The sequence below is a fragment of the Capronia epimyces genome (genome assembly GCF_000585565.1).
Source record: "Capronia epimyces CBS 606.96 chromosome Unknown aczIQ-supercont1.1, whole genome shotgun sequence".
In the NCBI taxonomy this organism is placed as follows: domain Eukaryota; kingdom Fungi; phylum Ascomycota; class Eurotiomycetes; order Chaetothyriales; family Herpotrichiellaceae; genus Capronia; species Capronia epimyces.
The window spans coordinates 3,652,640-3,680,482 of NW_006912904.1; the positions used below are offsets into that span (position 1 = coordinate 3,652,640).

Genomic DNA, 27,843 nt, shown 5'->3' on the forward strand with positions numbered 1-27,843 from the left:
CCATCCGCTTGCATGTTTGTTGTTCATACCCATCCGGATCTCGAACTCAGCTGCCTTGGGAAGCCGATCTACGTTGTTATTAGTCGCCCCATCCTTGGTTGGATGTCTCCATCTTCCCGGGACGCTCTAAATTAAAAGACGGTGCCGCCAAAGCCCGAACCAGATTAACCTTTTATTCCCATCTGATTACCCTTCTGGTCGCAAACCTTCTTGATCAAACCACTCCTCCAGCAAGAATACATTTGGGCTATCTCCCGACCATCACAATCCGATATCCAACCGGCTTGCATCGGTCACAGACGTAGGGCGTCTTGTGGCATCCATTCTCAGGTGTGAACTGAGCACAAAGTTCGGGCCTTTGTCCTGCTCCCATTCTGGTTCGTGGTAGTCTAGGCACTGAGGGTCTCCTTCTTTGGCTTCAAATCGAGCTTCATTCCCAGCGCCGGGAGATCTTGCTCCGCTCATGCCTTTTCTCACAACTTGACACATCTTTGGCGAGGCCGCCTACACGAAATCATACACCTGTGGTCCTAGGGCGACCACACCCAGCCTACATTGTGGGCTACCGACACTTACACCAGAACCATGTCTCGAACCAGTCGGCGCGGGCCTTGGCTACCTGAGGAAGATGCTGCACTTTTACACCTGGTTCACACACAGGGTCCCAACAATTGGGTCCGTATCTCACAGCACATGCAGCATCGATCGCCAAAACAATGTAGAGAGCGATATCACCAAAATCTGAAGCCGTCTCTGAACCACGAACCTATCTCGGCCGATGAAGGCGAGATGATTGAGCACCTTGTGCAAGACATGGGAAAGCGGTGGGCGGAGATAGCACGCCGGTTGGGTAATCGGAGTGACAACGCGGTGAAGAATTGGTGGAATGGAAGCATGAACAGACGAAAAAGAACCGACTTGCAGCAAGGCGGCGGGTCGAGAATGGTGGGATATCGACCCCTGCCGATTCCTGCTTCTGCTTCCGCCCATCAGTTGTATTTACATGAGCTCCCGATGCCCTTACAGCATACTACGGGATATCCCTCGCCACAACCTCTCTCTTTCGGCCGGCGTGAAGTGCAACACACCAGCTACAGCTTCGCCGACACACGTCCCTTCGATTCAGAGCACAATGAAGCCACGCGGTCACAACCAGGAAGAAACACAAGTTTGGGGCAAACGCTGTTCAAATCAGCCTCCTACTCGTCGTTCGACCACATTCATAACAGCACCTCGCAATCTCGCCCAACTCGACTCAGCCCTTGCCCGCCTGTGGAGCCTGTGGTCTCCGAGCGACCTTTTCCTCCGAGGAGTCGGTCGGCAGACCGTGCCCAGTGGCAGCTACCGCCATTCTACTCTCTCAAGGCCCCGGCTTACTCGCCAGCACCGACCGAATCCTCACACGCTTCGCTCAACCAGCGAGCACCGTCTCTCGTTTCCGATAGCCCGTCGAATTGTTCGATTTCTCCAAGATCGGTCTCATCGCCTCGCCAGGGAATATCCACGTCAGAGGAGGCGACAGTGCAGATGTGGCCTGAATTGTTACCTAGCAATCCCGTAGGCACCCGTCAGAACGAGAGGCTGGGGGCGAGGGATGAGATCTCAAAACAGCGGCCCTCCAATCTCCCGACTCGTCCTGCTTTGCCCCATTCACTCACCCTTCCCGAGGCTCTTGCCTTCTCCCCACGGTCGACAGGCCTGGAGAATCCTTTGCCGGAGAGTCCCGATCGCGAACGGAGTGCCGGCAAAGACACCCGAATGAACGTGTCAAGACTACTTGGCTAAAGCAGTGCTTGACTTACGACTCTATATTAACGCTCGGTGTTCCCATTCGGCCGGTCGACATGACGAGAAGTGTCTCACGAAGTTCCGTGTCACCTGATGAAATATGTACCAAATAATACGGCTTTATTACTGGAGAGCTGGAGTTGATCTCGTTATGAGCGGTTTTATGCTACTTGATTTGAGCAGGTAGGGAAGGATTGAACGCATCGCGCTCTGGCATGAGCATGAGCATGAGCAGCATCCTTGTACATGATTGATTCTACGAATTGGCAGGATATTTGATGACGGGTCAGGCTCAATTTCCCACCAAACGTGCGTAGATAGAACGGCTAAGGTGGCCTGGAAGAAGACCCGGAGAGATAGGTATGCAAGGCAACGTTGAGTAGTTCTACAGCAAAACTTGAATGGGCCTTAGTTAGGCAGAATGGAAGGGCTTGGGAGGTTTCTGCTTTCTGTTCATGAGCCAGGATTGCGTGCACCCATTCCGTCCATCCACATCCACACAGTCTGCCTGTATCTGCATGAAACGTCGACACAAGCCTGACAGCAGTGTCAATATTAAATAACTCCGGGGTAGCCAAACAAGTCGACATCTTTCGCCCCCCCGATCTCAGGGCTGCATCCAGAGCGTCTCTTGTCCACCTAGCCTGTGGTTGTCCGTCTCATACAAACCCTTACGAGCCGAGCCTGTTTTCCCGAACGCGCCAGTGGCGAGCATATGCCTACAGCCTAAAGCCTACAGCCTACAGCAGATCCCTCCAGAGCCGCCGCCCTTGAATGCCAATCACAGAGAAAGAGCTAGGACGGCAGCAGCATCCTTGGACTGAGGCCTGCAGCAGACGGACGGAACGCTACTGCAGATGAACATCTCGCCAAGGGGGGTCGACATGTTCAAGTCTCGGTCGCAGCTGACTGTGAGACTGATGGCGAGAGGGCAGGATCCTATCAACAGGGAAGAAAGCTGCACATCGCCTCAGCAATCATCCAGTCTAGATACCAGGGAGGGGTTAGATGGGATGTTCCTGGTTCTGCTGAAACTGCTAGTCCCTGTTTGTTGCCTCGCCTTGTACCTACTGCGGCCGGTGTGAAATTGCAAGAATGGAGGAATGTCGAGAGCAAGATCTTTCACCCGCGCACAGGCACAAGCTTCCAGGAGAGACGGGCCACGTTAGTAACGCCACGAACGAGTTGCGAAGGTTCTTGTTGAGACCTGTCAACCCTGGCCTCTTTTTCCGCTGCCACTATCTCACGTTAGGGGCGGAGGTCCTCGCCAAAATTGTGAGCCCTACTCGCCTGGTGCTCGAATCACGGTCGCGACCGTTGTCTGAGACCCATGCAGAAAGGGATGGCACATTATTGCTCCAGCTTTGGTGCTGCTATCTCAAGCCTCCATTTTACGGGCGGCGACGGCTTGAAGAGAATGGGCACTAAAGGCGTCAAATGCCGACGATACGGGTCCTGACTCGCTGCCGCAGGCAGCGGATGAGACCTTGCTTGGGGCCCTGTTCTGAGTTCTAGTTCTCGTGGACAAGATGGATGTGCAATCTGTGACACTATATCAGCGGACAAGCCCCCGGCCAGGAACGCGGGAAAAATGAACTGGAGGGTCTACACAGACAGAGCCATGAACGGTGAGCGACTGCCAGCATGCTGAGAGATGACAATACTCTGTTCTTCAGCGTCGAGGCCCTACTCTGCCAAGGATAAGCATTACGACGCACCAGTGTCGGCCGTTTCATGTGGATCATGGCAACGACAGGGGTCGTCCACGAGAGTGTTTCACGTCACTACTGACTGGCTATGCACGAGCACGACGAGCCGCCCCCTGAGCACAGTCAAATGAGGCGAGATTGAGGTCGCCCTGGGCCTCCCCCGGCCACCTCGAAGAATGCATGAATTCTCATTGGGGTGCCAGGGGATCCAGGAAGAATCCGGTTACTAGGCCATGGTGCGGCCGGTAGGCACATCTTTCTCGCTCTACTCGCCCCTAAATGAGTGGTTCCGCCCACAGACCAATAGCAGCAGCCTAGCCTGCTACCTGAAAGAGTCAAGATCGGTGGATTAGCGGAAAACTCTTGCTGCACACTCAGCTGGCATGGATGAGTTTCTTCATCGGCTACACCTTCTCAAAAGCCGAAACGGGCATAGCCAGCAGCAATATGTCGAACAAGCGGTCTGTCACTGAAGACGGTGCATCCATGGTGTACTCCATTACTGACCTGACGTTTCACTGGCATCAACATCAACGTGGCCTTCTCTAGAGTCAGAGTCTGCTGTCACCCGCGTCCACCCCTGTGGTTATGATATCAGGAAATGACTCGAGTCTGCTCCATGCTGCTTGTTCTTGGAGCTCAACTCTGAGTCGTACACCGGTCCCAAAGTAGGTGCTTGTCGAGCCCACTTGGTTGAGATCCTCACGACAACTCTAGTAACGCTGTGGCGCCGATCCTCTTTTGCTTATGCCGATTATGCGGCATCGTTATGCTGTACATCCGAGATTCGGACGGTGCGGGTTCGCTGACTCGATGCCATGCACGCCTATGATCGGTCTCAAATAAGGGAAGCATCTTGCGCCCTCCCGTCCTTACTTGGCCTGATCCACCCCCTGACACTACTCAACAGTGACAGGGCGGTCGGCCGGTCGGCCGGTCGGTTGGCACCGTAGGCGTACGGCGTACGGCGATTCTCCGTCCCAACGCTCCCCCTATCGCAAGCTATGAATTGCGCCAACTTCGGAGTTCGGCATATTACCGTTCACTCTGTCACCAACGGCGCAGGACACAAATTCGACCTGAGCGCAATTTGGCGACGCGTTTCGTCCTAGTCTAGTGTGTGCACGTCCGTTTAATATGCACTGGCCTCCGAGGAAACGTTCGTTTCTGTATCTGTACGGAGTACAGTAGTGCGACGACGACTGTCACTTCATACTCCCCAAGCTTCCAAAGCAGTCCTTGGGGGCACAACAGACCGGTCAATATCAGATGGAACGAACGACTACTCCCCTATTTTTCTCGTCGGACTGCATTTCGACCGCGGTGCAGGTGCTAGGGCCAAGGCCTTCGCAGCTCGACGACGGCATTGCTTAGACTTTCGTCTCTGACAGCTGACACCAACGTACACGAGTGGCTCACCGGTCACGGTACCCTCCATCTTCTTCGAGTCAATTGTATTATTCCAGACTCTATCGCGCGAGGTCGAGATGTTCAGGTGCATGAGGCGCCTCAGAGAGGGCACAACCATCTCCTTGAATTTCCTCCATGTTTTCCTACGGTTGCGACTCTATGGGAATATCCGCCGGGATCACGATCCAGAATCCCGTATAACAATTGTGGCGATGGTCATCACAGGTCGACTTGTAAATTGTGCTTACTGTCACATAGCAAGGAAGGTGGGTTGAGGGAGATACGTCTCGCGGACTGATGTTGATGCTGGTCACGCGGACTGATGCTGATGCTGGTCACGCGTTGAGTAGACGTATCTGTCACTAGAATTGACTGAAATAGGGACGGCTCAGGAGATGCGCACGCACACATCGGTCACCATGAGTGCGTCGAAGCATTCCTGCTTGACACGACGATGGACCGTCGACCGCCTATTGCACTTTTTCCCTGGAGTTTTAGCCTGGCATTCAGCAGTCAGGAGGTCCTCGCTCACTCAACTCAGCTGCGGGTGGCGACCATGACTAACACTCACGAGGGAAGGAGTGCTGAGCGCATAACGCAACACTTGAACTAACGCAAATAAGGGATTTACGGGCGTACTATGACTATATATCGGCGTCTTCAACCATCAGCAGCTTGAGTTCTGCGTCGACATATCGCAACTCTGCCTATCAGATTGGACACATTTCCGCACCCATTGGAGACTGTAAACATGACTTCGATCACCAGTGATACCCGTGTCCAGAAGTGAAGCTTTGTCACCAAGAGCCCGGCAGACTCAACATACGTCGTCAGACTAGTCGGATGGGCGTTGCCAGATGCTTGAGGTCGTGCCACGAGCCATCCTTCAAAGTCAGCCGCACCAAGCCTATTCTGCGAAATGTTTGCATATCAGTCCCTGGCATTGGATTGACCTTCGCAAGTCCCATTCCCAGGCAAGTCTTCTTATCCGGAAGACCTGGAAGACCTGGACGTTGCGCAGGATCAGAAATTTCGAAAGACCCGACCAAGGGGAGGCACCAGAGCCGCCCATGCTGTGCCTTGAGCAACTGGTGAGATTCCGCAGGGACGTCAAATACAACACTTCCCTGGCGTAGGATTCCTTGGTCACCCGGATCTAGGTCGCGGGGAGCGTGTCTAGGAGTGTGTCTAGCATTGTTTGAGCTGACACAGGCAAATTGTTTCAGGATGCCGTACAGCTGGATTGCAGTACCATGGACGAGTGGTGATATGGCCGTCACAAGGAATTGTTTCTTCTCGTCGTCTATGATTCCAAGATTCCCAGGGGTGAGTTCCGGGACCAGCCTAGTCGGTCCATCGACCGAGCTCCACGACCAGGTCGGGGCATGGTAGGTGTTGAAGCGAGTGTGCTCCGGTCGATTCCCCGGGCTGGCAAAGGTGCTTTCCCACAGAAAGCCTCGTGGCAGGTCTTCCAGCCAGAGACCAGACAAGTAAGTCATGGCCGTGAGTTTCTGCATGGACTCGGCCATGCCGGCCAATGCGGCCAGATTGTCAGTGGTGACAGTCAGTTTGCGGCGGCTGTACTCGATCCAAAAGTCGTACCAATAGCTCAACAGCACCGACGAAGAGATGGTCTTGCCGCCATGCTCATACTCGTATTCGATGTCGACCAGTCGTTTGGTTATGGCAAGTTTGTCGCCCCTCGAGTAGGGTATCTCGCCTCGGCGCACGCGCGGGTTTCTCTGTGAGTTGTCGACCATGCCTCCCTGCGCGCATTCGAGGATGAACTTGCCGTTGTCGAGCAGATGCAGCACGCGCGGCGACAGATGTCGCTCCTGCAGGCACCAGGCTCGCTCTCCCACAATGCCTCCTTGCAGGATTCGTTTCGTGAAAAGGGGGCGCCAGAGGATATGATCAATGAGGCGGCATTCACGTTCAATGGCATCCCACTCTGCAGGATCGGCTTGAACGGCTTGATTGGCAGGATCGGCAGGATCGGCTTGATCCGCTTTCTCGGTCTTCTTGAAGAGTGGTTGTGTCGTATTCAGGGCGACCGTCAACACTGCCGCACCGTAGATCTGTCGCATGCGGCCGGCTTCCTCATCCCAATCAACACGATTGTCATCTGTGGGCTGCTAGCCGGGATAAGTTAATAGTTGGACACGACGGAGAGGGAAAGCAGGAGGGACTGTGCTACAGCTTCGAGAAGCATGTGTGTCTCTGTCTCCGAGCTCCTGTACACTGTAGACAGTATATGTCCCGAAGCATGTTCCTGTGTCTGTGTCTCCTGTATACTGTACAGTTTCTCTGTCTCCTGTCTCCTGTCTCCCGTAGACTGTAGACTGTAGACTGTAGACTGTAGACTGTAGACTGTAGACTGTAGACTGTACACAGTCTCTCAAAGCATGTCTGTCTCCTGTCTCCTGTCTCCTGTATACTGTCTCCTGTATACAGTATACAGTATCCGTGCAGATCCCGCGGATAAAGGAAATCTTAAGTTAGACAGAAAAGAAATCTTGCTTACCTGGACAATACACAGTGAATCCATCCAAAGATACCGAACCCCCAGAGCGCGACACATGTGCATGACAGCTCGATAGTTTGGCGGAATGGCCTCGACGTCGATTTTGTTGTAGTGCCGAGATTCATTTTCCCGCGTCGTCGACAACGACTTTTTATCACGCTGGGAAAGACTGGACCAGCTGTGGCTGAGGGCGATGTACTTGATCGGATGGGCTGTGGCTGTAGCGTTAGCGTAAGCCTTGTCTTTGTCTTTACTCCCGTCTTTGTGTTTCTGTTTGAGTTCGCTCGTCAACACCAATCTCGGCCTGAACAATCCCTCCTCCCCCATATCCACCAGCCGCTTCGGCAGGGCGTCGGCCTGGCCCACGTTTCGATTACAGTAGGAATGAGACTCCAGACACTGCTTGAAAGCAAGGCATCGTGAAGGATGGAAAGAGAGTGCCTCGATTGGCAGTCCTTCCGATTCGGATGAGAGTGAGGTACTGGTGCTGGTGTCTTCCCTTTTCATGGCGCCGCGCCTACCACCACCCACGGGCCAAGTTGAAGTTGTGGTATTAGTTCCGTACGGATACTGTACAACCGTACAGAGTACAGTAGTGTATGGTGTGTGTGTGTACTTAAGTATGTACCCTGGCCGGATTAAATACCTGGTACCAAAAGGGCTGGTGAAGATGACGTTGGAGGGTAACCCTAGCCCTGACCCTAACCCTAGCCCAGCAAAGGCAGAGCAAATCAAAAGAAGGAAGAAACTAAACCTTGACAGAACAAGGAATATCAAGGCAAAGCAAAGCAGAACAAATTAAGAAAGTAGGAAGAAACTAAGCCTTGACAGAACAGCGCATTCGCCATTCCTTACTTCAATATGATTCGAAATCCCCCCTCCGTCGGCACATAAACTATAACCTGGCCTGCCTAAGGTAAGGTACTGCAGGTATGGAGTTCGCCGCAGGGGTTAGGTCGTTAGGCATGCATGGCTTAGGCCAAAGAGTAGAACACATGCAGGGGGGTTACAGTAGGTAGGTGGTTATGTAGGTAGGTAGGTATGGCTTAGGAGGCTTAGGCTAAAGGGTGAAATAGGTACATATATGTACTCCGTATGGGTGTCACTTGTATTTCGACACGTACAGAGCATGTATCTATATATCTAGATAGATATGTGTATTTAGATAAGATGTCTAGATAGGCACACCACACCACACCACACCACACCACACCACACCACACCACACCACACCACACCACACCACACCACACCACACCACACAACTTCACTATATTATAGAAAAGCCTTAGCACCCTAAGCCCATCCTATTCCCATTCCCTTCCCATTCCCTTGCCCTTACCCTATCCCTCCCTAAGCCCATCCCTCCCTACCTCTGCCAATCTGAATAAACCAAGCCGGTGAAGAATTCGAAATAGAACTGAACAAAACCAAACCAAACCAACCCATACCACACCAACCCATACCAAACCAACCCAGACCGTCAAACAAACATACAAGGCTCTTTGAAAGAAATCTATATAAACAAAATCAAAACAAAATTAACCCAAGGCCCAAGTATCATTCAGTGTAAATATAGTACGCATGGTACGATGGTACGATTGATATGTACCGCTTCGCTGTAGCGATAAAGACAGTCCTCAAGTAGAAACAAATCTCATTCCGTGTCGTTCATCAAAGTCGTTCATCACTGCACGTATGTCTTGGTGATGGTCATCATGGTCCCGTCAGGTGCATGCAACCTGTTCTGTTTTGTCCTTCTCCCTTCCCTTGAACGGCACATTCAGTCAAACTCGGGGAGTCGAGTCCGAGTCAGCCACTGTGTGATGAACGAATGTCGAAGCAGCCGCCTGATCCTTTGCTTGGATTTAAATATCACATTGCTGTTGCCGTTGCCGTGCCGTTGCCGTTGCTGCAGCTGTTGCCCCCCAGTTACCTCATTTCCGTCCGCTTCGTAACCATATATCGCCGCCCTCACCCCTCTCCCATTTCTCCCATGCCGCCCAATACGCCTGTTCCACGTCCCTGACCCACCGCTTCGTGTTGAAGAGACGACTGGTCCACCGCCCTTCCCACAACATCCGTCGAAGATCCACCAGCCGGCCCTTTCCCCATCCGACCTTCTGTCCCGCCGCACTGGACGCTGTCGGATACTGGAGACCTCGAGCGAGCTTGGTGGCCATGTCGATGTACTCCTTCTCACCTCTGACAAGCAGATCCCGCCGGGCCGCGTCGCCTTCACGTCCCTCGGGAAGTGCACTGGCCACAATACTTCCTGCCATCCGACTGCACATCTTGTACTTCCACTTGCCCCAGGTGACAATCGGCGTGCCAGACCAGATCACGTCGGCGGCCGTGGTGTGAGCATTGCATTCCGGGGTGTCGAGAAACAAATCCACCACAGACGCCCGCGTAATGTGTGTTCCTTTGGCCGCGACATCCGTGAACACGATTCTCGACGCGACTTCGGCGCCCGCCCAATCACGCGCGTATTTCAGCAGGTTCTGTTCGCCCAGATCCGGGAATCGTAACAACCACAAGACCGCATTCGGCACCTTCTGCAGGATCTGCAGATACATGTCGAACGTCGCGGGATCGATCTTGTACAGCTGATTGAAATTGCCCAGAATCACGGCGTTGTCGGGCAAGGTCGGAAACAACTCCTTCCTCATTCTCCATCGCCTGTCCTGCTCTTGGTTCCACGCCGCTTCGCGGCTGGCGCGGTCCAGAAGCTTTGGAGGTCCTGCTTCGGCCTCAGGGGCGCTTTGCTTGTGGTCCACACAAAAGAAAGTGTCTCGGGCAAAGATGAGGTTCTCCGCATATACCCAGTCATCTTCATCTTCCACGAGGGCATCGGGCCGGAGCCGATCTTCGATGTCGACATTGCGTCGCCATGGGGCCAGTGTGTCCGGCGGCACCGCGATGGTGTCAGCAAACACATAGTCGCACCACTCGGCCCCCAGAGTACCGGCAAACCCCATGAACGACATATGTATTGGGGCGGGTCGGGCGGCAAAGACCTCATTCCGGGCTCCGCGAGTGTACCCATTCAGATTGATCAGGACATGGACATTGTCGCGGACAATTTGCTTCACCAATCGTTCAACGCTCCAAGAGGAAGCATCATAAAATACCGGAGCTTCGCGTTCAATTTGTTGTCGATGAATCGAGCCGTCGGAAGCAGTGGTGGCATAACAGATCGCTCGCACTCGAGTCGGATCGTGCAGGCCAAAAACCGATTGCATCAAATGCGCCAGAGGGTGATTGTTGAAGTCGGAACTGACATAGCCAACATTCAGGCAAGGCTTGGGGGGCGCAGGCGGCTGGAACACAGTGGCCGGCAGCCACGCCGATCTAAGCGTGCCGACAGATATCCGAAGCGCGTTACGCTGCGAGATCTGTCGAATCTGTTTCGCCGACAAAGGGGCCGTAAAGGTGTGGAACGGCAGCACAGTCGGTGCCGATGGAGTGGAGAGGGAGCTGGGCAGGTATGGCCGAGCGTACTTCCGGGACGAGCATTCCTTTCCGTGCTTGTAGAGATCCTGATACCACTGCCACCCAATCTGGCGGATGGCGCGCTCAACCAGTCGCACAATGCGTGACCCTTCCCATTTTTGGCCCGACCAGAGTCGTAGGGCCTGCCGCACAGCATCCATTGCTTGAGCTCGTCGGTTGTCCGTGAATGACTGCCTGTGTAGCGTCACCTGGGCTGACAGAGACTCGATCATCGCAGGAGTCAAAGTCCCGCAGCCCCAGGTCTCGCCATCTTTGAGTTGTTTGTCGACAATCTCGACCACTCTATTGATCCAGCCATATGGCCGAGACGGTGCGTGTTTGATGCCAACGTCGTCCACATGAAGTCGATCACGGAATCGTTCCCCGGCACACACTCCACCGCGACCGTGCCAGCTGCAGACCGAGTTCAACGCCGTGGCAAGACCACAGACAGCCTCGGCAAAGTCGGGATTTGCGGCCACAGCTCGTCGATAGTATACAATGGCGTCCGCCACCCGGCCCTGATCTTTGACGGCATTTGCAAGATTCGCCAGAGCAATGTCGAACTGGCCATCACAGCTCACCGCGCGCTCGTACATTTTGATCGCAGCCCCAAGCTGGCCAATGTCTTTGAGCAAGCTGCCCAGATTCGTGTACAAGTGGGCGTGCTTCGAATCAAGATTGAGGCCATAGTTGTAGTACATGAGAGCCAGCTGAATGCCACTTCCGGCAACCACCCCGGGAATGTTGGAAAATTGGGCGAAGTTCGGGTCTGCAAGGTGGCCGGGATGTACGCTTTGCTGGACACCTGCGAGCAGAATACCCACGTTGTTGGCCGTGGACGGGCTCCGCTGTAGGGAGAGGGATAGGTAGTATAACGCAAGTATCTCCCGTGTCGACGGAGTCCTCAAACTCCCGATATCAGTGACGTTAGACATGCCATCCTGATAGATCTTGGCGAGAGAAAGAAGAGAGTTGCTCGTGGTAGAGACGGCAGCTGAGACGGCGAACGGTATCGACACATGCTCCAGCCCGGGAAGGTCACCTTCAGGAGGAAACATAAGCCTAGCCGTGGCTTCGGCGTGTTCGGGTGCAAGCAAGATTGGCTCCTTGCCTTCTAATTTGGACCGAACATACTCCAAATCTCTGATGTTGCTCAAGCAAGCGCTCAAAATGTCGTTGATCAGCCCTTTGATGCCTAGGTTTCTCTGACCCGTCGCGATCAACACAGCGTCTTCAAACGCGGCTGCGGCGCCGCTATTGTTTCCCAGAGCGTAGAGCATATTCCCTTTGGCATGGATGAGGGCCAACATGCGACCATTATCCGCCCCTGGAATCGCGTAACCGCTTGACCCAAAGCCCGGCGGTTGAGTCTCAAGTCCCCACGCCGAGTGCAGGTTGCCCGAGCCGATGTCGAAGTCATATTGACCAGTATCGTATGATGCCACGGTGGCGATGCTGGAGGTGTGGCTCCTGGTGTCGCTTTCTGCGTCACTCAGTTCACCCCACGCCGTTTGGGAGTCTTCAGGTCGTATGCGCAGCGTGCTTTCAACATATTCGATCACACTGACTGCTTCTCTCGTACGGTGGCTTGTACACAATAGCCCGATTAGATGCTCAACCGCCTCAAAATAACTGGGTCTCAAGCTAACGGCGTCCGACCAGTACTGAAGCGCATCCTCACGGCGATGAAGAGCATGATAAGTCGCAGCAAGGTTGGACATGGCTTCGACATGCCAGGCATCCTGCCTTAACACTGCCTGATACCATTCTTCGGCTTTGGCGTAGTTACCAAGCCCATATGCCAGGCATCCTGCTAATAGCATGCCATCCACCCAGGGGGTGTCGGCCTCTTGACAGAGCAGTTCCATCGTTCCCAGAGCTGCCTTTGCCGAGTCATTGAAAGACGGCGGTTGGGGCGCGTCCGCAGTCGTTGAGTTGCGAACCTGCCGAACTTCCGGGATTCTATCCGGAGGTATGTGTTGTGGCTCTCTTTGCCCTTGGAACGCTTTGAAATCATGGTCATTGTGAGTTTTTTGGGGCCTGAAGATAGCCGTTTGAGGCCGAGGAGGGTCGAGGACAGATTGCTGACTACCAACATGAAAGATGGGATTTTTCGACGTTTCTTGGGTCCGGCTCAACTGGCCGCTCGATTCCTCCTGAAAATGCGATCCGGATCTCATAGGCGGCCGAGGAAAGATCGTAGGCTTCGTTGCTGTCCTTGTACCGGCCCCGGCGTGTATGTTCGCCCGCTGCTCTTTTGTGCTATTTCGAATCGTCTGAAGAAGCTCCGTATAGACCCCGTTCGCCCAAGCAAAAGCCCTATCCCTAAACGCGATTCGCTCTGAACTAGGTGCAGGAATGAGAGAGTTCAAGGCCGGTTTCGCCGCGACCATCGAGCCGGACAGGGAGTGCTCGGTGCCCGAATAAGGCTGATGGTAGGGATACTGTGCAGTGTGATACGCATTTGTAGAGTAATTCCACTTGGATGAGGGTGACTTGACAAAATTCACTGGGGTACTCAAAAAGTGTGGCGGAGGATTCTGGATGTAGGGGTTGTCTTCTGCAGCTGGGAGCCGCCCCGGTTTCCTCAAAGTCTGGGACTGTAGATCATGATGATCTAGTGGAAATCGTTCAGCAGGGGCGCGTGGAAAGACTCGACTGTCTCGGATGGATGCTGGACGATAGGGATTGTAAGTGCCGTCCGGCCAATATGGTCCGTATACCTCTTGGCCTGCCGACGCCGTAGGCCCGAATTGAGAGTGGAGGGTGGAGGGAAGAACGGTAGGGATGTTGGATCCATGTTGAAAATAATACCTCTGTGTTGGTTGGAGTGGTAGAGTCTGATTTAGCATCGAGTCGAGACCACCGGGAAAGTCCCAGGCTGGTCTGTAGGGAAACGGCTGCGATTGCCTGTCGTATCTCCCGTCTGTTGCAAAGTCAGAACCAGACATGCCACCTCGCTGTTGCGGCTGATGAGAGCCGGCCCACTGCGGCGTAAGAGAAGAGGTATTCCGCTGGAAGTCGGGAGAAGCTGACAGGAGGACATGTTTGGAAGCAGGGAACTGGACGCTCTTATCCAGCACGGCCGTGTCTTGCTCGGACAATCGGCCATATGGCGTTTTCCTCTGCCTCATCATCTCATGTTCGGCATAGCTGAGGACTCCAGAACGCTGCCGCTGGTGGCCAGGGACGCCGGAGGCAGCGGGGATGGCATATTGGCGAGGGACGGTACCGCTTGGTCGGGGTAGGTAGCCATTTGGATCTTGGATAGGATCCATCGTGTGCAGATTTACATGCCAACGAGGCACAGTCAGCATGATTAGAGGGTGACAGTCGAACTCAGCGCGCTGAGCACAAATACGTGGAATCGCAAGGCAGGTAAGTGTCCAGCCGAATCAACCAGCTTCAAACGCGACGGTATGAGGTTGTCTAGACAATTTCACGACAAACGCAAGAAGGCAACAGGGCCTGCTCTTGTCCCCAGTCCCGAGGCTCATTGTGTAGTTCCTCCAAGCAATGCTCCTGCGCGTGAGCCTCGCGCTGTCATGGATGGAGCAGAAATTGTGTCCTCAAGTTGTGTGATCGAGCAGACGGGTTGGGAAATATCGTGAAATATCGTGAAACAGGCTGGCTGAGACCGAAGCCGGGTCCGTGCTGGAGTGGCCGATGGCGGTCAAGGGGGCGTTTCGGTATTTCCACTGAGATTAGGACGACGCAAGGAGAAGAGGGATATTGAGATTCCGTTGGTGTGACTCCGTACTGTTCGGACAGATCCAGCAGGCTGTGAGCATGAGCGTGGCTCGGCGGATCGACAAGGGATTTGTTTTGGTGGAGGCGCGGTCAAGGGAACAGAGAGGGCGGTCCGTCCGATATCCGAGTCGCAGGCAGTAGTGGTGGAGTCGGCCTTGCTTTCTTTTTTCGAGGGGAAGCCGGTGAGCAACAACTTGGAAGAAGAAGTTCAGGGCGCGAGCCTTTGCGTTCAAGAGGGGGTCGCCAGTCTCTCTGTTGGGGGGCGAGCAAGTCTTCACGCCTCATGACTGTGCATCCATCCATATGATCCTGGTGCATCTTTTTTCGTCCACGCCAACGGGCTTGCGAAGGGTGTGGCTTGCACTGGGGCAGCCTACAGTAGTTGCAGGAGCCCCCTTGGACTGGCCTGGATTAGCCTAAGGAGCCCTGCGAAGCGGAGCGAGTTTGGTGTCAGTCGGCGCAGCTGGATGTGTCACCTCGACGCTGCCGGCTTCATTGGTCCATCTCACACGGGCTACAGCGGACTACGATGGGGCTACTGTGGTCTGACTTCCGCCCAGCTGCTTCCTTCAGGCGCCCTCTGTGCCACCAGCGCTCTCTTTCGGCCTAGTGATGACGACGAAGCGAATGGTGGTGGGCGGTGGGCGGTTGAAGGCAGGCGTCCGGGATCATATGGATGATCGAGCTGTGCCCAGTGCCCAGTGCCCGGTGCCCAGTGCCCGGGGGGTTCCAGTCAGCTTCAGCTCGCACCCATCACTACCACCATCTGTGCTAAGGTGTGACAACGCAGAGAGCGCTGTCATGGCCATCCACGCAGCTCGGACGACAGCAGCAGGAATGAAAAGCAATACTCCGTACAGCGCGCTCGAACGTGTTGAAACAGTACTTAGGCTTCGGGCGGGTATAAACTGGGTGCGCCAGGTCTCCTCTTTGTCGGTGGACACCGCGTAGCGCTATCTGGGGTACCAGGCACCACCTAGCCAGGCGAGTGGCAGGGACGGTATCACCATTTTGTGGACACTGGCCAGCCATCGTCCCGTCTATCCTGCCAAAGTTGACGTTCTGCCACACCGATGATCTGCCCCCCTGTGATGAATCGGCGACAGCGTTCCCGCCCTCATTTACTTGTGAGACTCCGTCAATCCTACCGCTTTGGTTGACACTGCCGTTTCATCTTTCCGATTGAAGTCATGACATAGGACCGCTGCAGAGACGATGTTAACGGGTGCCTTCACCGCAAGACGGCAGCCGGAACGCGGGTATGCGCTGCAGTGGCCAGGCAAGGTGTTCGGCGTCTAACACTATTTCCCACGAGGCAAAATGTGGCTAGCATGGCTTTAGTGTAAAGAGTCTGAATGCTTGACGGAATAGAAGAGGCCGCACCGCGGACCGCAGTTCTGAACCTGGAGGAGATGACATGGACTGACTGGAGAGGTACTCCGTAGATCGAGGTCGATCGAACAGCTGGTTCCTAGTCCTGAGGATCGGCTTCACCTAAGTTGGCACTTGATTTCAGCATGCTTAATATGAGACCCTTGTTCATCTCGGAATGCAATATGCGTCTCCAGCGCCACCAAGAGCAGCCGTGCTATGTGGCACAGCATCGATGCTGCAAGTTGACCACCAAGCTTCTGTCAATCTCAACCCGGAACAATGCAGGATGGCAATGGCAATACCAGGAGGATAATGAAAAAACTGATGAGCGGACAGTGTATCCGTAAATGCACGTTGGGTATGGATTGCCATCGCCATTAATATTGCCCATTCGTTCCGCGCTGGAGCCTGAGGGAGACGCTCAGGCTTGCAAAAGATCTGCGCCAAGCCTGCGCCATCCTTCCCACCTTCTCGCATTTCAATTCTGTCTTGTGTCCTTTTCCTTTCTTCCTTCAACACCCGCCGACAACAAGAAGCATTACTTAAGCGTCAGCCCCTGGCATTCCTCTGCTGGGGCTGTTTTCGCGTCGAGCGCAGATCAGTCACCTCTGGCTGGGCATCCGGGCCTTCTCAGGGATCATTTTGATCTCAATGGAATCTGGAAAATCAACAGTCGAGGATACAAACATTCATAAATAATATTAAATTCCCCTTCTATAGACCAAATCGCTTCTCAATTTCCGCGAAAATCTGCGGCGAGATCTCGTCGCTGCTGTTCCCTTGGACTGTGACCACCATCTTGTCGTCCTGCACACGGTAGAAGTCGAGCAAACTCTTGCTGGTCTCGTCAAATTTGCCCAAACGTTTCCGCCAGGTTGCTTCACTGTCGTCTTCGCGTTGGACCAGCGGCTCTCCCGTCACATCGTCAATCCCGGCCACCTTTGGGTCATTGAATCCCACGTTGTATACTCTTCCAGAAGCCAGATGTATCCACCTATTTGCCAGTCGAGACAGGATAACTTCGACTGGACTGACCAGTTGGAATACCAGATTTATAGGTAGAAGATATGATAGAGCTCGGGCTTGGGTTTCTGTCCGAGGAAAGCCATCTAGGATGAAAGATGTATCTGGTGAGTTGGAAGCACGAACCGCCGAGGAGGCCGAGCCGTTACCACGCCCGAGGGCGGCGATTATATTCTCATTCGAATCGTACGTTTCCAACCACTTTCTCGAGGTGAGTTCGTTTAGGATGAGATTGAGGATCAGAGGATCGGGCACGAGAGCACCGGAGCGCATGTAGGTTTCTGCTTGCTGTCCTGTGTCGCGCGATTAGCAGGTAATAAACGGTAAACACAGACAGGGGTCCCAACCAAGAAGAGTCTTATTCTTCACGTTGTCGCGCAAAAGATCTCCTGTCGCGATCGTACAGAGTTGGGGGAAGCGTTTCACAAGCCTCTCAGATTGCGTTCCTTTGCCAACTCCTGGTGCTCCCACCAAAATAATTCTCGCGGCTCGCTTCAGCTTTCGAGTTGCTGTAGCGAAAGTCATTGTAGAAGGTTCCGCCGAAACAGCCTATGACAGGCTGGGAGGTTGTCGAGGCGAGGTCCGCCGGGCGACGGGTCAAGTGCCCATCGTGTTGTCGTTAGCTATGGATATTATCAGAAAGCAGGTAGAGGATTCAGAGACAAGGCCCGACAGGGTTAAGGTGAGGATGTACGCGCTACAAAACAAAAAGAAACAACAAGACCAAGCGATCGCGAGGAGAGGAAAGTGATAGAGGATGAGGGCTTCTCGGTTAATAATAATATTGTACGACGGAGGAAGCGAGTCAACCTACGGAGTTGAGGGGAGAGTACGGAGTAAGCATGGAGCCATCTCGGCTGACAAAACCCGAGGGCACTCTTTGTCCCGACTGAGGCTAATAAAGCAACCCCTCACCTGCTTAGGCACCTTAGGCACCTAGGTATAGGCTATGGTGCCTAGAACCTATAGCAAACCGTTAAGCTACTGTTAGCTGCGGCTGGCCGGAGTCCGAGAGTTTGGTTGGCCACCGGCAATAATATTTTCCGACCCGGCGACGACCACGGCGCGTCATTCGGCCCTCCCGCGACGCGTCTCAGCGCGTGCATGTTGCAGTGGTGGACTCGTGTAAGTGTTTCTCTACATGCTCGACTCGGATCTCAACCACCTACCCACCTCATCACAAGATGCTGCGATCAGAGCCTCGGTTCGACCCCAAGCGCAAAAGGGTCGATTACAAGAAAACCCAGTTTGCAAATGCCTCTTACAAGGACCAGGACTATCCCTACAGATTATCCTTCTACGATGTCCCTCCAACGCAGGAAATCAGCCTGGAGGAGTTCGAGGTATGGGCTATCGATCGATTGAGAAGTATGACTCCTCCGCACTTGGTAGCAAGTCCGCTGACAGAGGTCAGTCCTGGCCGAGATTGAGTCCTGTTCGTTCCGAAACAAGTCTCCCCAAGAGACGGCTGCCCACCTCGAACCGCTACTCAAGAAATATCTTCCCCTTTCGTCGAACTCCTCTGCTGCCGGCGGCATCGTCGATGAACGCCTCAGAAAGGAACGGCGGAAAGACCATTACTCCCATTTTATCCTGCGACTAGCCTTCTCCGGAACGGAAGATCTACGAAGGCGCTTTGCGAGGGTTGAGACGATGCTGTTTAGACTTCGATTCCAAGCAGACGACAGCCGAGAACGCCGGGCATTTGTCGAGAGTCTCAACTTGAACTGGGAGGTGGTGCAGGATGACGAAAAACGAGAACTGGGCGAGCAGCTCCTCGCCGCGACGCCGGGGCTTCGGCGGCTCGAGGAGGAAAATTGGTTCAAGGTGGACTGGACTCGCGTACCCGAGTTGGTCGAGCATCGGACCGTGCTCGTCAAGAAAGGCAAGGCCTACGTGCCTATGCGTGAACAAACCAGCATGGTTCTGACCGAGTTCTCGAACCGCCTCGACAAAGCCCTGGAGTTGACTTCTCGCGCTCTACCGCGGTTAGACGAAGACGACCGACTGACCCCGATCCTCGACCACTTGTCCAAGAACTTTGCCACTCCGGACGCCGCCTTCTCCGACTCGGACTCTTCTCTTGCCGGGGCGCCCATCAACGCGGCCAACATCGACACTCTCTCGCAGCATTTCCCGCTCTGCATGAAGCATCTACACACGACGTTGCGCAAGAACAACCACCTCAAGCATTTCGGACGGCTCCAATATTCCCTTTTCTTGAAGGGGATTGGCCTCTCGCTGGAAGACTGTCTGATATTCTGGCGACAGAGTTTCAAGACCATCACCGACGACCAATTCAACAAGGAATACCGCTACAACGTCCGCCACGTCTATGGTGACGTTGGAGGCGACGCCAACCGCCGAGGCAGAGGATATGCCCCCTACTCCTGTCAGAAGATCCTGACAGAGCACCCACCGGGGACAGGAGAAGCACACGGCTGTCCATATCGACATTTCAGTGTGGACAACCTCACCAGCATGCTCCAAGCCACCGGAGTGCACGACCGGGATGTGCTGCGCGGCGTGAAGGAGGATGTAGAAAAGAAACGGTTCCACATCGCATGCAATCGGGTTTTCGAATGGGCGCACAAGGCGGAAATCAAAAAGGTCAAAGACGAGGGCATTTGGGGCCCGGCTGAGCTGGAGACCATTGTCCATCCCAATACATACTTCAAGCGATCGTATTTGCTGAAGAACCTAGGGAACTTGCCCAAGCAGGATGTCAGGATGGAAGAATGAGCTGAGTCATAGTCATGAGCATCAGAGAGATTATGTACTGGATCTTACATGCACGGATTAGGCGTTTTGACAGGAGAAGAGTGCTGTCTGTGTGTCTGTCTGTCTTCAGCACCGGTAGCAAAGCAAGGCCCTTGAAGGCAAAGCTAGGTTAGGGGTTAGGCGTTCTATGTTATGCGTTATACATTGCGTGTTGTGCGAATGGGAATGAAACATTCTTGCTATGTACCTTTCTTCTCGCCTGGAGATGCCGCCCGTGGGCCTGTTTCCCTTGGATTACTTCCGTGAATCCGCCTCACTCTTCCGCCATTCCATCTCCTCCTTCCACAGCGACCAGCTAACTCTCCATGAATCCAGGTCCCCAGCGACCAGCTCCCCAGCGACTAGCTCCCCATGGATACAGGTCCCATTCAGAGCCCGATCTTCTCGACACCAGATGGAGCCTCAGCGAACAAAGATGGTGGCGGGGTGGACTTGTCATCACCATGATCATGATGAGACGGGCGATGATGGTGGCGGGGTGGACATGTTATGACCATGATCATGATGAGACGGGCGATGGCGATGGCGATGGCGATGGCATCACGGAACAGTCACGACCACCTTTCCCACGGCCTTGTTCTGCTCCATATACTCGTGTGCCTGGCCCATCTCATGCAACTTGAACGTCCGATCGAGGATACAATCGAGGGGGTAGGCGCCGGCCTCGACCTTGGCGATGACCTCGGCCAGCAGGGGCTGGATGTGGTCGATCTCGGCGTCCTCGCCGCCAGGCCCGCTGTTGGTCATGGTGTAGAAGCTCAGGTTGCGGGTGGGCGGGATCATGACGGGATTGAAGCCGTGCAGCTCCCACTGCAGATTCAGCACGCCCGACACCACGACGGTGCCGTAGCGGGCGGCAAAGCCCAGGCTGCGCAGCGTCTGGTTCGGCCCGACGAGTTCCAGCACGATGTCGACGCCGCAGGGAAACAGGCGAGGCAGGTCGCGGTCCAGCTCGTCCTCGAGCACGACGTGGTCGGCGCCGCAGTTCTTCAGCCGCTCGGCCTTGCTCGAGGCCCGCGTCGTCGCGATCACCGTCGCCCCGCGCTCTTTGGCCAGCAGGATCGCCCAGATGCCTACGCTGGAGGTGGCGCCGTGCACGAGAACCGTGACATTGGGGTGGCCGGCGATGGCAGCTGCACCACCAGCGCTCTGTCCCTGGTTCTCGTCCTGGTTCTGGTTCTGATTCTGGTCCTGATTCTGGTCCTGATTCTGGTCCTGATTCTGGTTCTGGTCCTGTTTCTGCTGCTGCTGCTGCTGTTGACTCGCAATCCGCCTTTCCAACCCCCCCGCCAACACGACGCAACCGTAAGCGGTGACCATACTCATGGGGATAGCCGCCAGGACATCCCACGGCAACGACTGGCCTGCAGAGGATGCGGGCAGCCTGAACAGCCTGCGAGAATGACACAGCGAGAACTGCGCATAGCTCCCATCGTGGGCCTTTCCGCCGCCATAAATGAAGCCAGCGACACGCTCACCGGGGGAAAAGCCACTTCGCGGGCCCGCGACGTCCACCACGCCCACGAACTCCTCGCCCAGCACGGCCGGCGGGTCGGCATGGTACTCGGCCTGGAAGATGTTGAACTCGGGCCGGCCTGGCGGCAGCCCGGCGCGCGACCGCAGCTCTGCCCGGTTCAGCCCGCATGCGTGCACCCTCACCAACGTCCACTCTGGGCCCGGGAGCGTCGGCCGCGGATACGTCGCCGTGTAGGTGAAGCAGTCGCCGGGCGGTGTGGGTAGCGGCGATGGCGACGTCAGTACCATGGCCGCCATGGTGCCAGAGGGCGTGTTTGTCCAGGAAGGCGGCATCGTGCTGGTAATGTATGTAGGTGCACTGCTCGGTGCTCTTGTGTACGGAGTACGGAGTACGGAGTAGGTAGGTACCTAGATACTTAGTGTAAATACGAATTGAAGTCACAGGCACCTAACAGGTACTTGGGGTAGATACGAATCTAAGTCACAGCCCAACTGAAGTGAAGAGAGGACCCCTGCTTACCAGATGAAGAGAAGAGAAGACCCCTGCTTACCAGATTATCTACGGAGTATCTGTATATGTATGGCATGTCGCTTGCCAGCACATCGACTCCCCTTTCCCAACTGCCCATGCCCATGCGCATGCGTACTAAACTAGTACACATCGCCGCTGCTATGGCGACTATTGACCATTGACTAATAATACCTACATGTAGATTGACTATTATGGCACCAGCCAGGCTGGATCGTGTGGAGTAAATGATTTGTACGGATACATAAGGTGGTTCAGAGTAAACAGTGTACGAGCCACTGTACATTTACATATGACAAGGTCGCAATGGCAACATTACCACCCGCTGCCAGTAAGCGGTCAACAGAAGGAAAAAAGGCCAATGAGCACAGACTGGGTTCGATCAATTTGCATGTCGACGACTAACGGAAGGACTGTACAGATACATAAAATGATCCCCCCTTGATTATAGGATCCAATAATTGACTCTAAAGTCACGTCCACAGACAGGTGATTGTTCCGGCCCTGCATACCTACTCACCGATATACTCCGTATAAAGAGAGCACTGGTCTGAGACTTCCATCCCTAACCACGACCCTGTCCGTCTGGCCTGCGCAGATGTCTGCGACAGTTTATTCCTGGTGGAGGGCGAACAGGTTGAAGAGTGAAGAGTGTGCGACCTCGGGGCTCATCAGGACCGGACGGACGCCCCAGGATCTGGGTCTCCATTGTCCATACTCCTCGCCACCTCCAAAATGCCGTCCCATCCAAACTGCTCGACTTGGGTCGGGATCAGATCTGGAGCGGCCCAGGGCCATACCTTCAATGTCCATGCATGATACCCAAGCTCGAGGCGTTTGGTGCTCAGCACCGCGAAGCTGTCGGGATCGACGCGTGCGATCTTCCATGGCCCAGGGATATCGCGGGAACTGGCCAGCAGTTTGTGTAGCGAATTGCAAAGCTGAGGGCGATCGTTGCCCACTGAGGGGACCTCGGGTGGCCACCGGGAGTCCCTTCCACCGGCGTCTTCCCAGTCGTATACGCCCGGTTGTGTGCCTCTGTAATCATCGGGCTCATAGGCTCCCCGACCCCTCGCTGCCTCTTGTCTCGTGAACTTGCGCACGTCACGACAGATACCGGCAAACTCGTTGTATGCTTCCGGTGTTTGTCTGGCAATGATATCGTCGAGTCTGTCGTAGCAGTCGAAGAGCCCAACGGGCCATCGTTTATCTTCCTTCTGTTCCGGTATGATATCATCCGGGCCTACGTTGTCATCGACTCTCAGACCCGTCATAAGCATGCCTACGTTTGTATGCACTCTGATCAGGTCGTTTATCAGTTCTTGCACCTGCGTGTTGTATTCAGCACGATCAGCCATGGGCACTGAATCAAGGCTCTTCAGCTTTCGTTCGCCGGCTTGTCCTTCTGCTTCCCACACGTTAGCGTCAATGGCTGTGGCACGACCAAAGTCACCCACACAGAAATCGGGTATCTTGGACTGCTCATTGGGAAAGTGCAAGAACACATTGTCGGTGTGCGCGTCGCCATGGACGATGCCCGGAGTGCACTCTTGGTGAAGGAAGTGCACGGCTGTCAGAAGGTCATCAAACAGCTTCCACACCAGCAATTTCGACGGGAGAAACCTCTCCGTCTCGTCCGAGGCTCGGATGTGTAAGAACCGCGTCAATGTCCCTCCGTTGCAGAACTCAAAAATCATGGAGTGGCTCTCCATGTTTGCATGGGCACTTTTTGGCTTGAAGACTGGATATGCATGAGAATGCAGAAGCTTCGGGATCAGCGGGTGCGGACGGTAGAGGCTTACCTCTGGAGCTGCATCGCCTGGATTGAGTGGTGCTATCGGGGTAGTCATCTTCCTGACGTACTGGGCTCCGTCGACAACAGATCGCACAAGAGAGACGGTTCCTTGAGCACCTGATCCCAATGTGCAAATGTGCAGGTATCCGCCGTTTTCAGGATAATATATACCATATATAGGGGGCGCCATGTTGACTTTGGTTGCGTTGAGGAGTCTTGCTGACACTAGGTAGTCGGGGGGAACTTTTTTGCTTGATCCCATTTCTCTGTGTCAGCCAAACTCATCAGGTTTAAGTATTTTGATCTGAAACATCTCCACAATACGAGTGCGAGTAGATTGATTGTCAAGGCCTGAAAGAAGCATCATCGCTACCGCCATGTGGAGACAAGGGCCATGTACACTCTTTCTTCAGTGAGGAGTGGAAGGACAAAGCATAATGCGGCTGCAGACCCCCCAAAAAAGTTCGAGCCTATGCCTCAGCACAAAGGAATAGAGTCTTGCATAGGAAAGACTGCTGTAGGCAACAAAGAGAGCAACAAAGCAATAATGCAGGAGTCAATGGCAGGCGATCAGCCACATGTCTTGTACAGCTTGGTTATGACTTTGTCCTCATTCTCAAGTCCATAGCAGCCGTGTAAGGTAACATGCCTGTACCTGAGTCGGACTGGAGACAGAGCAGAGAAGGTAATATATCCATGCTAAGACTATCATGATGAAGCTGATGTCCAAGGCAATAGGCTCAATCCAGAAATGACCATGGGTCCGAAAGTGACAGATTGTGGCCACAAAGTGTCTCCCTTGACCCCCAACCTCGCATGGGTTAACACTTAAGCAGCGGACATCAGGTGGAGACTCAGGTTTCAGGGCTCAAGTTCGGCCATCGTCGTCCAACAGGTCAAAGTCTGGATCAACGGTGTCCCCAGGCTTTGCACAATCCAGACCAATCCCACCGACATCCTCGTCGTCGAATACCTGCGGCACCACCCGACCTTTCTTACTCTTCCGCTTCTTGGTATTGCTGACAACATGGCTGACACCGTCATCTAGAACTTCTGCAGATATGGGAGCTAAGCTCGGGGCCCCGGGAGTCATCCTCGTCTCCCGATAGATCACAGACCCCTCATCACCAACCTGTTGAGAAGAGCCGACAATGTTCAGTCGCTGGGATCGGATTTCGGTGCCAAACACCCAATTGTCTTCAGAAGCTGCATTTGCACTCCTGACTGGGACCGAAGTGCGCTGTGGGAAAAAGTGAGACGGACCTGGGAAATGATCTTCGGCGGCCCAGACATCCCCAGCAGTCAGAGAAATTGTGACCCTACGGTCAGAATGGAATGGTTGATAGGCAGCATTTGTTTCGATTTCTGCGAAAGCCAGTGGATGTGGCATTTTCGTGGCCCCATCCCGGCCAGGGCGAAACCTCCAGAAACTCGTTAGGCCATTTCCCTCGCCTTGGGGCGGAGGCCCGGTCGGGTTCAGATCCACAGCCTTGGGGAGCCTGCAAGTAACAGCTTTGCGTGCATTGAATACCGACACTGTGTCTCTCTGACGATTCTCCCTGGGTTTGGTCATGCGGATATAGTAATTCTTGATACTGGTCGAGTCAAGAATCGACAAGACTGACTTCCCGTCTCGTTCTTGCCAACAGAGCATGCCTACACGGGCAATAGTCTTCAAAGAAAGCCTGCTCTGATTTGCATGCCGAAGGTTGGTGACGGTCTCAGTGGCAGCTCCGAGGGACTTACTAAGTCCCGCGGCCACTGCTCTACCGCTCTTGATGCCAGTGGCAGAAGCAAGCCCGATCCCTGAAGCCCCAATACTGGTGATTCCACCATTCATACTAGGCGCTCTTCCACGTAGATTCGCAAACATGGGCTGAGTTCGTCCGGCAATGCTCATGGCTGAAGCTAAAAAGCCCCCTGGAGAGGCAGATTCGTGCTCTGTCTTCATGTGAGGCTGCTCGGCTGGAGCGGACGTGGGCCGGTGCGTTTTGGGGCGCGGCGGTGGCCATTGAAACGCCGCTTTTGGTAGATCAAATATGTGCACCGTGCGGTTCTTCGTGACAAGGGCAAATCGGTATCCAGTCGGTCCGTCCCACGCCACGTCAACAATGGTGGAAGGACTCATCCGTTCATATTTTGCGATTTGTCGAACGCGCCCGTTTTCTGCGACTGTTGAAGTGGCTGAAGTCCTCACATGCTTGATCTGCATCAAGTCCCAAATGTATTGAACATCGCCCTTGCGGTTTGCCGTCAAAAGCCCCAGACCAGTGGGCATGAACGAAAGGAAGCTACAGCCTCCTGGCGGTTGAAAAGTAGCTATAGGGTCGGCTTCCACGCCTTTTCTTCCTTGGGCCTCTTGGAGAAATTTCAAGTCAAGGATTGTGATTACCTCGGGGTCTTTCGAAGGATCTTGTTGATCAAGCCCGTGCGTCGGTGGAAATTGTGCGAGGCCAAGGTGATGAGGGGGGTAAATCGGAGGACTGGAGGAAGTCGTAGCAGGCAACGCTGGCGAGCTGGTTGGGTCTTTCTTCCAATAGCTCTGCCATGTCTGCAAGCCCTTCTCGCTGATCCATCTTGCGCTTTTCACAGCTTCTTGCGCAAATCCTTTGGCAACTTTGCCGAGAAAGGAGTCTACATCAGGAGACTCCACCTCACAGCTGACGAGGGGCCTCGCAGGAGCCGTTCCTGCAGTGATGGTCGAATTCTTATGATGAACGACGGAGTCACCCAGAATAGCTCCGACCGATCGTCGCGAAGGAGTACTTGCAGGAGAGAAGGCCAGCCAACGACCATTCAAGCTAAGAATGGGAGCATTCTCATTATCATGGGCGCGCCCGAGATCGGCAGGTGAAACATCGGCGTCAGAGGATGGTCCATGAGACGAGTCTCTCCTCGGCAGCTGCGGTTGTATCGTGGTCCAATACTTGCCCAAGCATTCAAATATGGCTGCATCCTTACCCTTCCGGATGGAGAAAATGAATACTTCGCCGCTGTCGCCGGAGGAGACGACTACAAAGTTGCCGCTCGATTGCACCCTCAAGTCTGCCACCGGGCTGGTAGCTGGGATGCCTCCTGGGAAGGTTGACAAGGTAGATGATACCCGCAACAACTCGGCAATTTGGCAGGCTTTCCGCAATGAGTACACCACCACCTTTGTCTCAATGATCGCTTCGTGATATTCTTGTGGATGCAGGTCGCCAGGCATGGGAGAACTAGCTTCACTGCCTGCTGGGCCATGGATCGTGAGCACCACCAACGGGCGATAATCCGCCAAGGGATCCTCGTCTGCGCCCCATGTCAAGAAAGCAGCGTCGAGGATAGTACCTTGTACACCTCTTAAGGCTCCTATAGATTCCACTTTCTCTCCATTAAAGCTGAGGATGTTCAAGGCACCATCCCAAATGAGAAAGACTGCCCCACGTGGCTCATGGCCAGCTCCAGGAATCTGGACAAACTTGAGAGCAAGTGGGTGCGAAAGATTCATGGGCGCTGTAGCATTGGCCAGTCCCAGATCAAGGTCGTGGGGACCAAAAAAATGTTGTTGTGGAAGGTGAGGCAATGCTGGAGGTGTTCCATAGGCGCTTATCCCATAGCCATATGGAGACGTTGAGACTCTTGGATGAACGGGCAGTGGAGGCATGCCACTACCATAGCTCACCGGCCTGGCTTTCCTAGACGGAGGAGAGACCGGGGGGCTCCTCGCGTTGAAAGCTCCTCTGGTACTGAAGCCTGGTTCGTAGGGAGGCGAAGTTGCTGCACTCAACCCTCGAAGGGGCTCGGCCGATGGACTCTGCCCATAACTCGTACTCCGTGCCCAGATATTAATCGGCGGTGTATGCTCGTCCGAGACCTTCCGACCACTGTTCAGATCATCCAAGGCATCCAGGTTACCGCTCACTATGTTCTGGGGAAACCCTTGGTTCAGTTGCCCGAGTATGGAAGGAGGTTTTGTAGTTGACGCCGATGGCTGTTGATCCATCTGCTCTGGAGTTGTAGTGTCGTCGGCATTGTCGAGATTGAGAAGCTGTTTGGGGGCAGCATTCTTTGTCTTCCTCTTCCCAGCTCTTGAGGAGTTGCCCTGATCAGCCACTGCTGGTGGAGACTCGCGGTCAATTGTGTTTAGGAAGTTGTCGGTCTTCTTTGAGTCGGCGGGGACTGCTTTGTTGTATGCTGGCATTCAAAA

General features: G+C 54.3%; 8 protein-coding genes across 8 annotated transcripts; 2 read left to right on the forward strand and 6 right to left on the reverse strand.

The window, feature by feature from the left end:
- Positions 1-585: 585 nt before the first annotated feature.
- A1O3_01321 (myb-like DNA-binding protein FlbD) lies at positions 586-1,785 on the forward strand (the record flags this gene model as incomplete). The annotated part of the gene is made up of 1 exon (XM_007731469.1): positions 586-1,785. The coding sequence occupies one exon, from the start codon at positions 586-588 to the stop codon at positions 1,783-1,785; it is 1,200 nt and encodes a 399-aa protein (XP_007729659.1).
- Positions 1,786-5,737: 3,952 nt separating this feature from the next.
- Positions 5,738-7,938, reverse strand: A1O3_01322 (uncharacterized protein; the record flags this gene model as incomplete). Its single annotated transcript, XM_007731470.1, has 2 exons — positions 5,738-7,042; positions 7,432-7,938. The coding sequence occupies 2 exons, from the start codon at positions 7,936-7,938 to the stop codon at positions 5,738-5,740; spliced, it is 1,812 nt and encodes a 603-aa protein (XP_007729660.1).
- A 1,430-nt stretch (positions 7,939-9,368) lies between these two features.
- On the reverse strand, positions 9,369-14,207 carry A1O3_01323 (uncharacterized protein; the record flags this gene model as incomplete). Its single annotated transcript, XM_007731471.1, has 1 exon — positions 9,369-14,207. The coding sequence occupies one exon, from the start codon at positions 14,205-14,207 to the stop codon at positions 9,369-9,371; it is 4,839 nt and encodes a 1,612-aa protein (XP_007729661.1).
- Positions 14,208-16,767: 2,560 nt separating this feature from the next.
- Positions 16,768-17,601, reverse strand: A1O3_01324 (adenylate kinase; the record flags this gene model as incomplete). The annotated part of the gene is made up of 2 exons (XM_007731472.1): positions 16,768-17,369; positions 17,424-17,601. 2 exons carry the CDS (start codon positions 17,599-17,601, stop codon positions 16,768-16,770), a joined length of 780 nt encoding a protein of 259 aa, XP_007729662.1.
- Positions 17,602-18,260: 659 nt separating this feature from the next.
- On the forward strand, positions 18,261-19,818 carry A1O3_01325 (DNA primase large subunit; the record flags this gene model as incomplete). Its single annotated transcript, XM_007731473.1, has 2 exons — positions 18,261-18,444; positions 18,491-19,818. 2 exons carry the CDS (start codon positions 18,261-18,263, stop codon positions 19,816-19,818), a joined length of 1,512 nt encoding a protein of 503 aa, XP_007729663.1.
- Positions 19,819-20,397: 579 nt separating this feature from the next.
- Positions 20,398-21,630, reverse strand: A1O3_01326 (uncharacterized protein; the record flags this gene model as incomplete). Its single annotated transcript, XM_007731474.1, has 1 exon — positions 20,398-21,630. The coding sequence occupies one exon, from the start codon at positions 21,628-21,630 to the stop codon at positions 20,398-20,400; it is 1,233 nt and encodes a 410-aa protein (XP_007729664.1).
- Positions 21,631-22,533: 903 nt separating this feature from the next.
- Positions 22,534-23,847, reverse strand: A1O3_01327 (serine/threonine protein kinase; the record flags this gene model as incomplete). The annotated part of the gene is made up of 1 exon (XM_007731475.1): positions 22,534-23,847. One exon carries the CDS (start codon positions 23,845-23,847, stop codon positions 22,534-22,536), a length of 1,314 nt encoding a protein of 437 aa, XP_007729665.1.
- Positions 23,848-24,525: 678 nt separating this feature from the next.
- On the reverse strand, positions 24,526-27,837 carry A1O3_01328 (uncharacterized protein; the record flags this gene model as incomplete). The annotated part of the gene is made up of 1 exon (XM_007731476.1): positions 24,526-27,837. One exon carries the CDS (start codon positions 27,835-27,837, stop codon positions 24,526-24,528), a length of 3,312 nt encoding a protein of 1,103 aa, XP_007729666.1.
- Between the last annotated feature and the right edge of the window lie 6 nt (positions 27,838-27,843).